This window comes from Natrix helvetica (genome assembly GCF_964273705.1).
Source record: "Natrix helvetica genome assembly, chromosome: W".
In the NCBI taxonomy this organism is placed as follows: domain Eukaryota; kingdom Metazoa; phylum Chordata; class Lepidosauria; order Squamata; family Natricidae; genus Natrix; species Natrix helvetica.
In genome coordinates, this window is record NC_138555.1 from 45061005 (window position 1) to 45077317 (window position 16313).

Sequence of the window (16313 nt, forward strand, 5' to 3'; positions counted from 1 at the left end):
ATTAATATCTTTAATGTAGGCCATTCCACACAATCAAAGGCCTTAAATACATCTAATGCAGTGGTGACTTCTGGATCCCGTTTCAACCGGTACGGTTGCAACGGGGCCTGGCATCCACCACATGCACGTGCGCAGCGCGCACATGCATCCTTACCTCTTACGATGCCTCCACGACGCTCCAGCTGCTCGGCGGAGCATCGTCCAGGCGCCATGCGCTCCGTGCACGTGGGCGGAAGCACCAAAGACCTCAAATACAGTTAATACAGTCTCTTATAAATCAACACTGGTCATTTTTAATATAATTCCCTATAAATATATTCAATCTATTTGCCAATATTGCTGTAAAAAATCTTAGCATCCTAATTAATAAGTGATATTGGTTTATATGATCCTGGGTTTGTATGATCTTTACCTGGTTTCACTATCAGTGTTATCAAGGATTACGTCCAGACACATGGAATATTTCCCCTTCCATTATTTTATTAAACATTATCTTCATCTTTGGCACCAATAGCCCTTTGAAATTGTTATAATACTCTACACCTAATCCATCTAACCCTGGTGCCTTACCTATTTTCAATTTATTAATAACTTCCACTGTTTCCTTTTCTTCTATTTGTGATTCCATTATTTCTTTATCACATTCTTGAAGTTTACAATTTAAATTCGTCTCTATATATGCCTGACTTTCATTCACATTTATGTCATTTCCATTATATAGCTTTTTAAAGAACTTCTGAAATATCAACAATTTTTCTCTCATCATATTGCATCTTTCTCCCTTGTTGTTCTTTATTACTCCGGACTTAAACCAACCCTGCTAGCAAACCGGAAGTGAGGGTCCTTTTTAGTTCTCCGGAGGCTTCAGGTAAGCCTCCTGAAGATCTCTGAAGCCTCCGGAGGGCCTCCAGGGCGACGGGGAAGGCTGTTTTCGCCAAAAAAAGCATGTAAAAATGGGGGGAGTGTCTCTCATGCACTCATGCGCACTCGGGGGGTCACGCATTGCATTATGTGTGCGGCACGCCTGTGCATGGACCCCCCCCCGGTGCTCACCCCCTTATGGCACGCGAGCCAAAAAAGGTTTGCTATCGCTGCTTTATAGGCATTTATATTTATTGACTTACCTTCCCTTTTGGGAGAGGGGGCGGTCTATAAATATGAATAAAAGTAAAAGTAAAGTAAAGTTCTTGCAGCAAACAGCAAACAGCCTGATTAGCACAAGAAAAATAATCTGCCTCTGCCTCCCAGCAATTTGCCTTGTGGAGCAAACAGCAAGTTTCACTTTCAGTTTAAGCGCCTCCCGATCATCAGCTCTTTCAGGCTTCAGGGATTGCTATAGCCTATTGCAGCCTCTGCAAGCCCCATTTTCCCCGTTTGCTGAAAGGCGGTAAATTGCTGGGAAATCTAAAAAAAAATGGATAGCCCCAGCTATAAATAATATTGTTTTTCTTCATAAGTGACAAACTTGACGCATCTCTCTCCTCCATTGTAAAGTGTTGCTACCTAAGTCTGGAAATTCTTGTATCTGATGACACCCAAACACTATCATCGCCATATTTTGTAATCAGTTGTTCTTTTTTTGCGTAAGACCAAAATCTTATCACTATGTGTCTCGGATATTTTCTTCCCAACCTTGCATTAATATCATATCTTGTAAAAAGGACATCTGGGAGGATCGAGGTAGCCCAGTCCAATACTCCTTGGATCAACTTTGCTTCATTTTCTTCACTTTTCTCTGGATATCCACATATCCGTAAATTTGAGGGGTGCTGACGGTCCTGTATCTCGATCAAATCCTTTTTAACCCGATGCATCATAATCATCTGGCTTTTTCATGCCCTATTATGTTCTCCAATCTGAGTCTTCACTTCTATAATATTTTGTGTCATATCCTGACTTTGTTTCACCAAATCCGTTATTCTTATATCTCTTACAAGAGTTGGGGGTATGTGAAAATGTAAAGTTACCCCCAGGTAAACATGCCATAGGATGTAAATGGATTTACAAGATTAAAACAAGTGTAGATGGGACTGTTACCCATAAAGCCAGATTAGTAGCACAAGGTTTTGATCAGTCAGCCAATGACTATGATGAGGTATTTGCACCTAGTTTAAGAGCTACAACGTTACGTGCATCATTAGTTTGGGCAGCTAATGTAGTGAATCATTTAGATGTCGAGACGGCATATCTCCATGCACTGTTGCAACATACTATATATTTAAAAATAGTGTTTAGGGTTAAACACTGATAGCAACACTGATTGCTGGAAGTTAAAAAAGAGTCTTTACGGTTTAAAGCAATCAGGCTATGAATGGAATCAATGCATAGTGAAGGAATTAGCAAAGATAGGTTTCAAAGCTGGAATGGCTGACCCTTGTTTGTTTAAGAAAGAAAGCGATGGTATGATTTCATTGCTGCTATTGTTCACTGATGACATAGCATTAATTACTAAAACCGAGCAAAAGGCTATTGAGATTCTTACACTATTAAAAACGCGGTTTAAAATAAAACACCTTGGTGAAATTAAGCAATATCTTGGTTTGAAAATAGATAAAGCTAGGGGAGGATATAAAATATCACAAACTGAGAAGATTAACCAGTTACTCAGGACTTTTAAAATGGAACTGTGTAAACCGGCTAAAACTCCAATGGGTCAAGAATTTAGCCATGATGATATAAAAAGCCCTGTATTTGATAAAGGTATTTATCAATCCCTAATTGGTAGTTTATCTTATCTTCTTTTAGCAATTGGTCAAGACCAGATATAGCATATAGTGTTAATCAATTAGCCAGGTTTAATGTTGAACCTACTGAAAGGCACTGGCAAGCTGTTAAACGTGTATTGAGATATCTTAAACAGACAATACACTATGCCTTATATTTAGAGCCTAAGGATGAACTGAGATTAACTGCATACGCTGATGCAAGTTTTGCTACAAACGTGTCAACACGTAAATCCACATCAGGTATCGCGATATTCTTAGGAAAAGCGTTAATTGGATGGCGGTCTATTCGTCAAAAACATTTAAGTTTATCAACAATGGAGGCTGAATTCTCATGTATATCTTTGTTATGTAAGGACTTGGTTTGTTACAAGCAACTCCTACTGGATATGGGGATTGATGTACAGGAGCCTATTGTTGTTTATGAAGACAACCAAGCAGCGATTCAGATGGCATCCAATCTTGCTGTAAAGACAAGGACAAAGCATACTGACCTAAGATATCTGAATGTACGGCAAAGTGTTAGTAGTAACATGATTACACTAGAGTATTGTATGTCTGAAGATAACATAGCAGATCATTTTACCAAAGCCCAAGGTACTGTAAAACACAAACATTGTTGTGAGGAATACAGACTCAGACTGTAATGGTATATATACTGCTTACCCAAAGGGAAGAATGTTAGGAATGTAAGCTAACAGTTGGGTCAGCAATATATAAACCATGATGGTAGTACTGTAGCTTTAAGTACTGCTGTAATGGTATTGGTTGCTGTTACCTCAAGCAGCCATAAGAGGGAGCCAGAATGACTGTTAGCTTTTGTTTGTTAGATGCTGATTGGTGGATACTGCTTGTTAGATGAATCATGAGTTACTGTGCGTTTTGCTACTGTTAGTGACTTTGTGTGCCGAACTGATTATATGATACTGGACTGTGTTCGATGGATAACTGACTGATTGAACCATGTGTAAATTGAACTCTGAATACCCCAATTTTCCACAAAAGTAAAAACCTATTTAAACTGCAGTGTCTCTGTATGCTGGTTTGTGTGTTCTTCCACACCACTCTCATTACGCTTCTCTGCGCACTTGCTCTTCTAACGGGGAGCTTACCTAACACATATTGTCCATTTTATCCTTCATGTTTTTCTTCATTTCTCTTAATTCTTGTAAGAGAATATCAAATTTGTCTGATTGAGTCAGTGATTTCTCAGGTGATTTTTTCCTTGCTTCTATTTCTAAATCTTTTTCTGCACAAATCAGGCGTAATTCTGAAGGTCTGAGGCCTACTTTGGGTCTTTGCCAAACACTTTCCACACTTTTGGTACGTTTTGACATCCAACCATCCAAAAAGAGCCCTTGATCTTTTAAAAGTTTTACAGTGTATAGTCCATAAATGTCACTTCCTCCTTTGTCTTCGCCTCATCCTTATCAGTTTATCTCCGAGAATGCAACTTAATAAAACTAAATAAATCCAATGGCAGCAGTTAACTTTATTATACACATCTTATCCAATCTGTGTCTTAACAATATTTAATTTCTCCAAGCCTCGACACTTCGACTGGAAAAAGGGAGTAACGGGCCTTCACACTTTAAACTCATAAATCAGCTATTATCTTCTCAGCTGTACTCCTTTAAACTCTTTCCAAATTCTTTCCTTCTCAGACTTCAGTCAAAGGACCCTTCCTCTCCCATCTGCCTTCAGGGGCCTCTCAAGTCTCTTTAAGCAAGTGCTGAGGCTCAAAGCTCCTCTGAAAAATGTCCAATTCAGCGGTGAAATCCAGCAGGTTCTTACAGGTTCTGGAGAACCAGTAGCGGAAATTTTGAGTATTTCGGAGAACCAGTAAATGCCATCTTCGGCTAGCCCCAGAGTGGGGTGGAAATGGAAATTTTGCAGTATCCTTCCCCGGCCACGCCCACCAAGCCACACCCGCCAAGCTATACCACGCCCACCAAGCCACACCCACAGTAGTAAAAAAAATTGAATTTCACCACTGGTCCAATTCCAAATCAAATACATTCCAATCTTCAGGAGAAAAGCAAGGGAAATAACTCATGTTTCATAATCTCTCAAATTTCATAATCTTTAGAGGGATGTTATATTTTTTTAGAACCATTCTCTGCGATGGTTCAGAGGAGGCAGAAATTCAGCATCCGTCGTCCATTACGGCAAGCTCCGCCTGTGGCATGCTAGTAGAAGGGGAGGGTTAACTGGCTGAACCAGCTGCCAGGAAGCTGTTGAAGTGATGTAGGAGGAGTGGCAGAACCTGTGTGGGAGGAGTTAAAAGAGAGATCAGCCTATAATCCCTACATATCTACCCGTAGTGAACTAAGCCCAACCTTCCTTGAATTCTATTGACCCTAACCCAAACAGATATTAACAGTTAGTTAAGAAGATTCTTGTACGTAGGCATAATTAGCAATAAATCAGTTCAATTGGACCTTCACGAGAGGATCTGTGAGGATCTGATCTTTCATGGCATTCACTAAAAAGGATCCCCACTTGTCTCCGCCCACCTCCCCTTCTGCTCTCCTATCCCTAGCGGTGGTGAACATATTGGGGGCTTTGGTTAATTTTTATCCCGAGATAAAATAGTAAAAGAAAACAGTTGCATCTCCTCCAGGATGACTCCTGTCAGAACAAAAACTGACTGCCTTCTTTCTAGTCTAGCTTAGGGCTCTGGAAACGGTCAGAGGCATCCTGCTTGGTACTAGCTCTAAGCTGACTTGTTTTACAGAAGTGGCTTGTTTGAATGGAAATATACAGTATATGACTACATAGTAATTTGACTTTGCTAATTTGGGACTTCCCTCCACAAAGGCACAATTTTTCCCCTGAAGGTCCTATACCAATGTTTCTGAACCTCAGCAACTGTAAGATGTATTGACTTCAATTCCCAGATTTCTCCTGGGAATCCCCAGCTGCGCTGGATAGGAAATTCTAGGGGTTGAAGTCCACACTTCTTAAACTTGCTGAGGTTCAGAAACACTATCCAATATGGGCCACTTTTGCTATCTGAATTTTTATGCATTGTCTCTCTTTCTAGGTCAGAAAAAAGGCAGCTGTGTGGCTTCCGAATACTTCCTAGAGCCGAGGCCTGACCCTGATCCTGAAGGGCCCCTTGTTACGGAGAACACAGAAAATATCCTCAGTAAGTAGATAAGACATCTAGACATGATATGATTCCCAACATTAACAATGAATAAATTAATATTAGGTGCATATTGGAGAGGTGAGCAAAATCAGCACAGCAGCCAAAGGAAAAGCTCTACATACAATATGACCCTGTGCACCCATATATACCCCCTGGTTCCTAACTTATATCTCAGCCCACCTTTAATTTTTAAAGCCATTCACACAATTGCAAGTCCATTACTTGAAAGGTCTTGCACATAAAATACAGATTCTTTCCATTTAAAGGACAGAAACCTCAGCCATCAATGCATTCCTTGCCATTATTTATTTTATCCACATCATATGCACATCTCCATCATTTCCAAGATTTCCAAGACAACCACAAAATGTATTACATTAACCCTTGGGTGCTACCAAAATAGATACTGTATTTTTACAAGAAACACATCAGAAGAAAGAAGGGGTGAATGAACTTAAGTTATATTGGGCTGATGTATATGAAAAGGCATTTGGTACATCAAAAGCAAAAGGGGTAGCAATCGTAGCTAAAAGATGTGAATTTATGATAAAGACTATAAAAAGGGATGTTTTGGGAAGATTTCTTATAATTCAAGGTGTGATTTATGGCCAAAGGTTACCTTAGCAAACTTGTATGCACCTAATATAAATCAAAGAGTTTTATAATAGGGTATATAAAGAAATAGAAGTCGTCAAAAAAGGTTATGTGATAATGGCAGGTGATTATAATATGGTTATGGATAGTGGAATTGACAAATCCATTCCATCGAAAGCAGAAATAAAGTATAATAATACAGATTTAAGAAAATTTATTAATAGAAATAGATTGAAAGATGTCTGGAGAGAACTACATGGTAATCAAAAGAGTTGACATATTTTTCTGGTAGACATAACAATTTTACAAGAATATATATTTGCAACACCAGAAATATTATCTAAAATAATGAAAGCAGAGATAAAAATAATTAAAATATCTGATCATGCAATGGTAACTTGTGATTTAGATTGTGATTATAAACAGGCAAGTAGATGAAGAATGGATTTGAGAATTTTTAAAAATAAAGAGCTTTTAGAAAAAATGGAAAGGGAATTAAAAGAAATATGGACTCTAAATGAAGAGGGAGGTAGTAATACAGGTGTAATATGGGGTGCAATGAAAGCAGTAGTACGAGGTTTAGGGATAAATTACTCTTATAATATAAAAAAACAAAAAGAGAAATATATTGCCGGCCTCCTTCAGCAACCAAGAAAGAAACCACTTAACTCCATTTTGCAGAATTAAGAGTACTTTTACTGGTTATGAAAAGATAGCAGCTAAGTAAAGCAAGGTCTGAGGGAAAAGCCCGCGAAATCATACATATCAGTATTTGTCCAACCCCTGCCCCCGGTAACCCCCATCCCATTGTCCAATCTGCAAATCCCTCAGGTGTCATGTGGGTTGCATCTCCAAGAAGCATCATCAGGTCGGTATGCAGGACGGTTGGCCTTGACCAACTCTAAACACCAGCCATCAGTATGCGCAGTAGATGGTGAGAACAAAACTCCCTCTTAACAATCTCTCCTGTACCAAATATTCCCCTCCCAAATACCATGCCCGCTCCCCGTTTCAATGGCAGCCAAAAGCAAATAGCGAAACAGAGGCTGACCTCCGGCCCCCCTTCAACCCTGCAAGAAAAACAAAAACAATAGAAAAGACAACGTAAATATGTACATTTCAAGTAATATCAAGGCTTATCAGGGTACTTGGTGTAGAACTTTTGTAAAAGTCTAGGAGCCCTAACATGGGGGGGGAATGTTTCCAGGACACCAGATCCTGAATTCGACTCCTATGTTTCCTAGATTTCTTTAACTTCAAAATGCTGCTCTCCCTCAATAAGAAGAGGAGCTGGGGGTGCAGGTTGAGGAGGACGAAAGGAAGAAGTGTGCTCTGGTTTCAACAGGTTCACATGAAACACAGGATAAATCCGACTAAGATTCTTTGGCAACTCCAATCGTACAGAAACAGGATTTATGATTTTCACAATAGGGAATGGACCAACATACTTCGGTCCCATTTTTTTTTTTTTTTTTTGGGTGGTTTGCAGAAACTTTGTGGACAAAAACACTTGATCCCCCACTTTGTACTCTTTCGGCTTCACCCTCTTTTTATCAGCCTGTTTCTTGTGCGCCTGGTGAGCAGCTTCCAACGCCTTGCGGGTCATGGTCCAAAATTGGCGAAGTTGATCACTCCACTCGGAGAGGGACAAAATTTGTGGTTTCTCTTGAGGTAACTCAGGAATCAGTACAAAGTCCTGCCCAAACACAACTCTAAAAGGGGTCAAACCGGTACTGCTGTGCACAGAGTTATTGTACGCCACCTCAGCATGTGGTAACAGTTCAGCCTAATTATCTTGCTGATAATTGATGAAACACTGGAGGTACTGTTCCAAAACAGAATTAGTCAGTGCACAAGCCCCATTAGTCTGAGGATGGTGGGCGGAGCTTAGCCCCTGGGCAGAGCCAATTAACTTCAGAAACTCCTTCCAAAAGAGGAAGGTGAATTGGACCCCCCTATCCGAAATTATGCACTCAGGCACTCCATGTAACCGATACACATGTGAAATAAATAACTTAGCTAACGACTTAGCTGATGTGATTTTGGAACAGGGTACAAAATGAACTTGTTTGGAAAACAGGTCAGTGATAACCCAAATCACGGTATTTCCTAGACTCTCTGGCAACTTGACAATGAAGTCCATCGATATCTCCTTCCATGGGGCCTCAGGGTGGGCCACACTTTGGAGAAGGCCCTGGGGCGTCCCCGGTGGTCGTTTTGCAGCTGCACAAACGGGACAACTGGCTATGTTGGACTCAATGTCTTTTTTCAATCAAGGCCACCAAAATTGCCTCTTAATGAGATGTAAAGTCTTTACAAATGCAAAATGGCCTGCCATTCTCGAATCGTGGGCCCGTTGAAGAACAATAGGTTTCAGGATTTGTTTGAATGTTCCTTGAACCAGTCATTGGACTCAAGGCCTTCCTTGAGTTTGTACATTAGGTCTGTAGAGACCTCTAAATTCGCTGTGCCTTGGCTCCTAGTAACCACCGGGACAGCCAGACGTTTTTCTGGGATGACTGGTTGAACAACACTCAGCTTAAAGCTGTTGTACTGGGGAAGCCTAGACAAGGCATCGGCCATGAAGTTCTCCACACACACACACACACCCGAATGTACTTGAGGGTAAAATTGAAATGGTTGTAGTGTGCCCAGCGCACCTGTTTAGGAGATAGATTACGCGGGGTCTTCAATGCCTCCAAATTTTTATGATCAGTCCATACTTCAAAAGGGTGTTTTGCCATGAGAATTGTGGTACATTGATAGTAGGATATACAAAGATTTTTGATTTAAAGTGTATAATCTAATATGAACTATAAGTAATGACTGTGGAAGAAATGCATGAAAGTTATCTGTAACCAATCGACACACTTTCTACAAGTTGTAATGAAGAATGATTCTTTTTTTGTGTTTTTGTTTAATTAAAATAAAATAAAAAATAAAAAAGAGGGTGTTTTGCCCCTTCTAGGAAATGCCGCCAGGTCATCAAAGCCCATCTGACAGCAAAAGCTTCCTTTTCCCATATAGCCCATCTCCTCTCTGTCCCTGTAAGCTTACGTGAGGTGTAAGCGCATGGCTGCAATTTTCCATCAGCGTTAGTTTGAAGTAATACTGCCCCCACTGCCACATCACTGGCATCAGCTTGAACGATAAATGGTGCCTCCATATCCGGGTGTTTCAAAACAGGTTCAGCTGCAAAGAGTCGTTTTAATTTTTCGAAAGCGGCTTGACACTCCATAGTCCAATTCAAAGGCTTACCTGGTCTGGGTTTGGCCTCCCCTTTTGATTTTAGGAGATTTGTAATGGGCAGAGCAATGCTGGCCAATGAGGGAATAAATTGATAAAAATTCGCAAATCCCAAAAAACTTTGTAATTGTTTGCGGGTGCAAGGAGGTGCCCACTCAGTGACAGCCTGGACTTTCGCCGGGTCCATCTCAATGCCATTGTGGGAGATGCGGTAGCCAAGGTAATCGATCTTCTCTTGATGAAATTCACATTTAGACAATTTGGCATAAAGTTCGGCGGCCCGGAGTTTCTTGAGTACTGATCGCACTAAAGTCACGTGTTCATCACTTTTTCCGTGTAGATAAGGATGTCGTCAAGGTACACCATCACGCCTTTTTTTTTTTTTTAAGAATTTTATTGGTTTTACAAAAAAGTTTAGGAAAGGGGTATTGGATATGTGTACAAATTTTGACAGCTACATCGTGCAGGAAATGGTATTCCCCCCAAGATTCATAACTTTTACAAAAAGATAAACAAGATGTTATTGTGCCGTCCACTAAGCAGTGTCAACGGGCGGCACCCAGGAGTAGAGCCTTCTCTGTGATGGGCCCAACCCTCTGGAATGACCTCCCCCCCGATATTAGAACTCCCACCAACCTCCGCTCCTTCCGACAGAAGCTTAAGACCCACCTGTTCCAATTAGCTGGCTTAACTGATTTATAGTCCCATTTTAACCTCCTGGCAAACATCTTATTGGGTAGTTTTTAAGGGTATTTTAATGTATTTTAATGTTTATTTGTATTTCAATTTAAATATTGTACAGTCCACATCCTACCTCCTCCTTTTACCTATTTGTATATGTAAGTATACCCATATTTTGTATTTATACTGTTTTAATATGACTGTACACCGCCCCGAGTCCTGTTTAGGAAAGGGTGCGGTTTATAAATTAAAGTTTATTTATTTATATTTATTATTGCTTAACTAACTTCTGACAGCTTATTCTTACATTGTATCTTTCAATAATTTCAATCATTTACTTTGTATCAAACAAAAAGATTCATTATATCAACAATTGCACTATTTTTCTAACTTACTTTTGTGATCTGAGTTTTCTCATTGTTGCCTCCTCCACCCCGCCTGCCAGCAAAGCCTTGGCACCTCCCATATCTTGTGTAGTGTCCTCTGCTTTATCTAGGAGAGCTTTGTCTTTAGCCTTCCCTCCAGCCTCCCGACCCACCCTCGCCCATTGTGGACCCATTTGGGTCCGCCAGGGTGGGTCGGGAGGCTGGAGGGAAGGCTAAAGAGAAGATGGTGTGTGGAGTGGGGAGAGAAGCCGGCAGCGGAAATGGCGGCGTTGCGGCAGCGGCGGCAGCAGCGTTGGAGAGCGTTGGAGAGAGCGAGAGGAAAGAGGACTGTGGAGGCTGCGAATGTGAGGCTGCGAATGTGAGGCTGTGAAGCTGTGAAGTTGAGAGGCTGAGAGGCCTCGGGAGAGAGGCTATAGCCGCGGTGACGCCGGGAAGGGAAGAGAATTGCTGGAACGTTGGAAGGAGAGAGGCTGGTGAGCAAACGTTGGAAGGAGAGAGGCTGGTGAGCAAACGTTGGAAGGAGAGAGGCTGGTGAGCAAATGCGGGAAGGACAGAAGCGAGTGAGCAGACGCTGGAAGGAGAAGGAGAAAGGCTGGTGAGGCTGGTGAGCAACGTTGGAAGGAGAGAGGGAAGAAGAAGCTGGAAGGAGAGAGGCTGGTGAGCAGAGAGGATTGGAAGGAGAGAAGGAGAGATTGGAAGGAGAGAGAGAGAAAAAGAAGTAGTTGGAAGGAGAGAAGTTGGTGAATGGAGAGAAAGTGGCTGCGACTGCGGCTGCAGCGACGCTGGAAGGACGCTGGAAGGAGAGAGGCTGGCACCAACAGCAGCAGCCGCTGAAAGAGCTGACATGGATGCCAGGAACATCATTAGGACATTGGGTGAGACCCACCAACATCTGGATTTTGGGTGGGGGTCATGAGAGAGCAGGATTGGAATGGAGGTTGGGGGCGGCTGGGGGCGGCCTGGAACACCGGGGGCCACCGGAAGCCCTATATTAGGGCCATGGGTAGGCCACAGGGATGTCTAGGCCAAGACCATCTGCCCCCAAGAACATCGTCCCCCTCCCAATTGGGAACCCCATTCCTTAAGAACTCTAGATTACTATCTACAAACTCTCTCTATGAACTCCCACCCACCTAGGATCATCTAGGCTGCTACCACCCTTTGGATCATCTCTCCACCACCCAGACCACCACTTGGACATTTGATTACTCTTCCCCCCCCCCTTTTTGACTGACCACTCATCATCCACAGCACCTTGACCCCATCGTGTTTTTTAAGATCTTTCAAGATTATTTATTCGAGGCTAGACCTGCTCCGCCTGCGGGAGTCCCCCCTCTCGCAGGCATGGCCCTTGTCGCTTGTAAGGGCCCGCCTTGATGACGGGTTTATAGACCCCGAGAGGTGGAAGAAACTGAAGCTTAGGGGGTTTTTAAATAAATGTTTTTTATCCTTTTTAGGGGGTTCCAGGGAGGGTTTTAGGGGGGGGGAATCTATCCAGGAGGGGGGCCAGTGCCAGGCGAACAGGTGAGTCTAGGAGGGAAGTGAGTGTGGTGGAGGGGGGGAGGGGAAAGAACATTCCAATAGAGGGTTGTCTTATTACATCGGTCGCGGGGAGGAGGGGATGCGAGGACAGGAGAAGACCACAACGTCGGTTGGGAGACCGTGGTTGTTGGTTACACCTGGTTGTTTGTACCAACCCCCGCAATCTAGGTGGTCAGGAACTACAGAGCCAGGGCCTGAGGCTGATGCTCTGCAATGCAAGGTCCGTGACCAACAAGGCCCCCCTCATTAATGAGTTGATCTCAGAGGGGGAGCTGGACCTTGCAGGGATAACGGAGACCTGGTTGGGCCACGAGGGTGGTTTACCCCTCGTGGAAATGTGCCCACCGGGTTTCCGTGCATTCCATCAGCCTCGGGCCCTGGGTAAGGGTGGTGGGGTGGCGGTAGTTATACGGGAATGTCTAGAGCCGAGGGAGTTCACTGTACCTCAGATATCCGGATGTGAGTCCCTTGGTGTTAAATGGGGCCCAGGGAGGCAGTGGGGCTTGCTGATTGTATACTTGGCTCCTCGCTATGCGTCAGCAGCCCTACCCGAGCTCCTCGAGCTGATCTCAGAGACGGCAGTTGAGACCCCCAAGCTTGTGGTTATGGGGGATTTCAACTTGCCGTCGACGGGGGAAGCATCCGAGGTAGCTCGGGAGTTCATGGCTTCCATGACAGCCATGGACCTGACCCAATTAATTCAGGACCCCACACACGAAGGTGGCCACATTCTGGACCTTGTTTTCATATCTGAACAGTGGACGAGTGATCTGGGAAGAGGGGATGTAACCATTACCCCCCTGTCATGGTCAGATCACTCATGTCTCCGGCTGGACTTCCCTGGCGCTACCCCCCACCGCGAGGAGGCGGAACCAAACTGTCCAAGTTGGTACCGCCCCAGGCGCCTGATGGAACCAGATAGGTTCCAGACGGAGCTTGGGCCATTCCCTGTAGCCCTGACCCGCTCTCGCTCCGAGAACCTAGTGGCCGCCTGGAATAGGGCGGCCGCTGGGGCCCTGGACCGAGTTGCGCCTTTGCGGCCTCTCCTGCGGCGACGACCCACCCGGGCTCCTTGGTTTACCGAGGACCTGAGGGTGATGAAGCGCCATAGGAGACGCCTAGAGGGCAGGTGGAGGTCCTCACGCTCCGAATCTGACCGAACACAGGTAAGAGCCTATTCACGGACTTACCTTGTGGCATTAAGAGTGGCCAAACGCAGACATTGCGCCACTCTTATTGCGTCCGCCGATAACCGCCCTGCCGCCCTGTTTCGGGTGACCTGCTCTCTCTTATCACAGAGGACGCGGGAAGCCCCTTTACAGGGCAGAGCAGAGGAGTTTGCGGAATATCTGCAGGACAAAATCACTCAAATCCGGAGCGGATGGGCCCCCTTCAGTGGACCAGATGAGCCGCCAACAGTGAGTCTTGTGAGACCATTCTGGGAGGAGTTTGATTCTGTTGCCCCCGAGGATTTGGATAGGTTGCGTGGACGGCTGCGACCGACCACATGTTTAATAGACCCGTGTCCCTCCTGGTTGGTACTGGCATCCTGGGAAGTGACACGAGGCTGGCTACTGGGCTTGGTGAACGCCTCTTTGAGCGAGGGGTCCTTACCTGCCGCCTTGAAAGAGGCGGTGGTGAGGCCCTTACTCAAGAGGCCTTCCGTTGACCCGATGGAGCTAGCTAATTATCGTCCAGTCTCCAACCTTCCCTTTTTGGCGAAGGTTGTAGAGAATGTGGTGGCACAGCAGTTTCCACGACACCTTGACGAATCCGAATATCTAGACCCACGCCAGTCCGGCTTCCGGCCCGGACACAGCACGGAGACGGCCTTGGTCGCGTTGGTTGATGATCTCTGGAGGGCCAGAGATAGGGGTTGTTCCTCTATCCTGGTCCTATTAGATCTCTCGGCGGCTTTTGATACCATCGACCATGGTATCCTATTGCGCCGGCTGGGGGGGATGGGAGTTGGAGGCACCGTTCTGCGGTGGTTCGGCTCCTACCTCTCTGACCGGACGCAATGTGTGTTGGCAGGGGGGCAGAGGTCGACCCTGAGGTCACTCACTTGTGGGGTGCCTCAGGGGTCGGTCCTCTCGCCCCTTCTGTTCAATGCATATGTGAAGCCGCTTGGGGAGATCATCCGTGGTTTTGGGGTGGAGTATCATCTGTACGCTGATGATACGCAGCTGTACATTTCCACCCCAGACCACCCCAACGAGGCTGTCGAGGTGATGACCCGGTGTTTGGAAGCCGTCGGGGTCTGGATGGGGGACAACAGACTCAAGCTCAACCCCTCCAAGACTGAGTGGCTGTGGCTACCGGCACCCCGGTTCAGTCAGTTGATTCCATCACTGACCATAGGGGGCGAGCAGTTGCCCCCTGTGGAACGGGCGCGCAATTTGGGCGTCCTCCTAGATGCCCGGCTGTCAATGGATGACCATGTGGCAGCCGTGGCAAGGGGGGCGTTCCACCAGGTTCGCCTGGTGCGCCAATTGCGCCCCCTACTGGACCGGGATGCCCTACGCACGGTCACTCATGCACTGGTGACGTCTCGGCTGGACTACTGCAATGCTCTCTACATGGGGCTCCCCTTGAGATGTACCCGAAGACTACAGCTGGTCCAGAACGCAGCCGCGCGGGCTATTATTGGGAGTACTAGGTACTCCCACGTAACACCGCTCCTGCGCGAGCTGCACTGGCTGCCTGTGGTCTTTCGGGTGCGTTTCAAGGTGTTAATTACTATCTTTAAAGCGCTCCATGGCTCAGGACCTAGGTACTTGCGGGATCGCATCCTACCACACACTTCCTTGCGACCGATTCGCTCTCACAGGGAAGGACTCCTCCGGGTGCCGTCCACTAAGCAATGCCAACGGGCGGCACCTAGGAGTAGAGCCTTCTCTGTGATGGGCCCAACCCTCTGGAATGACCTCCCCCCCGATATCAGAACCACCACCGACTTCTGCTCCTTTCGACAAAAACTGAAGACTCACCTGTTCCGTTTAGCCGGCCTGGCCCATTTATAGTTTTATTCTACCTCCTGGCAGATATTTTAATTGGGTATTTTTAGGGTTATTTAAATTTGCTTTTAACTACTTTGCTTCAGATATGTACAGTTTCTTATTGCCTCCTCTTTTGTGTTTGTATTTTCTATTTATTGATGTGTTTTTATTTGACTGTACACCGCCCCGAGTCCCTTTGGGGAGAGGGGGCGGTATAAAAATCTAAATAAAAGTAAAAGTAAAGTAAATTTCGCGTGGGGTCATCGAGTAAATCTCGGGTTTTGGAAGTTTTACTCCTGGGAGGATCTCAATGCTGCAATCCGTCGCACGGTGGGGGGGTAATTTATCAGAAGATTTTTCACTGAAAACGTCTTTTAGGTCCCAATATTCTTTTGGGATTTTCTCCTTCCCCTCAATTTTTTCCTGCACCGCAGCCGCCAGGTTCGGTTCAGCGCTGGCTATGTTGGAAACCCTCCCCTCTCCCTCTGGGGTTTAGCAGATCAGATGCGCAACCACCCTTTCTTCCAGTTGATGTGTGGGTTCCATCTCCGTAACCAGGGTAAGCCCAGTATGAGGGGCCAATCCATCCCAGGTGCAACAATGAAACTTAAAGTTTCTTGGTGATCCCCCATCCACATATCTATTGGTTCAGTTACAAAATGGGCAGGAGCCCCCCCCAGCTACTGACCCATCCAGCTGACAAAAGGCAATGGGGACTTTCAAAGTTCTCAGTCTTAAGCCCATTTTTTCCACCACTTCTGGGCTAATAATGCAACGTGTGCCTCCAGAGTCTAAAAGGGCCAGCATTTTTGCTTGGGCGCTAGTAGAGGGCACTTTAAGTTCTACTGGGATGGTCATGGGGCCCGATCAGGAACTTACCAGACGGTTGTCATCGGAATCGGTTTCACTTTCCCCCGCTGGAGAGGAGGGTTCTTCTACCCTCAGAATGGGAGGGAATTCTGCAACTGCTACCACCCCTTTCATAGCA

At 45.2% G+C, this 16313-nt stretch overlaps 1 protein-coding gene across 4 annotated transcripts in view; it reads left to right on the top strand.

The window, feature by feature from the left end:
- The window catches only part of LOC309400494 (voltage-dependent calcium channel gamma-7 subunit), a 198997-nt gene that overhangs the window by 68752 nt on the left and 113932 nt on the right, over window positions 1-16313 (top strand). For 3 of the 4 annotated variants that reach the window (XM_081969021.1, XM_081969020.1, XM_081969022.1), the window contains exon 3: window positions 5770-5874. In XM_081969021.1, the coding sequence (XP_081825147.1) occupies window positions 5770-5874 (105 nt within the window). The remainder of the gene's footprint in view (window positions 1-5769; window positions 5875-16313) is intronic. The other variant, XM_081969023.1, reaches the window with a different exon arrangement.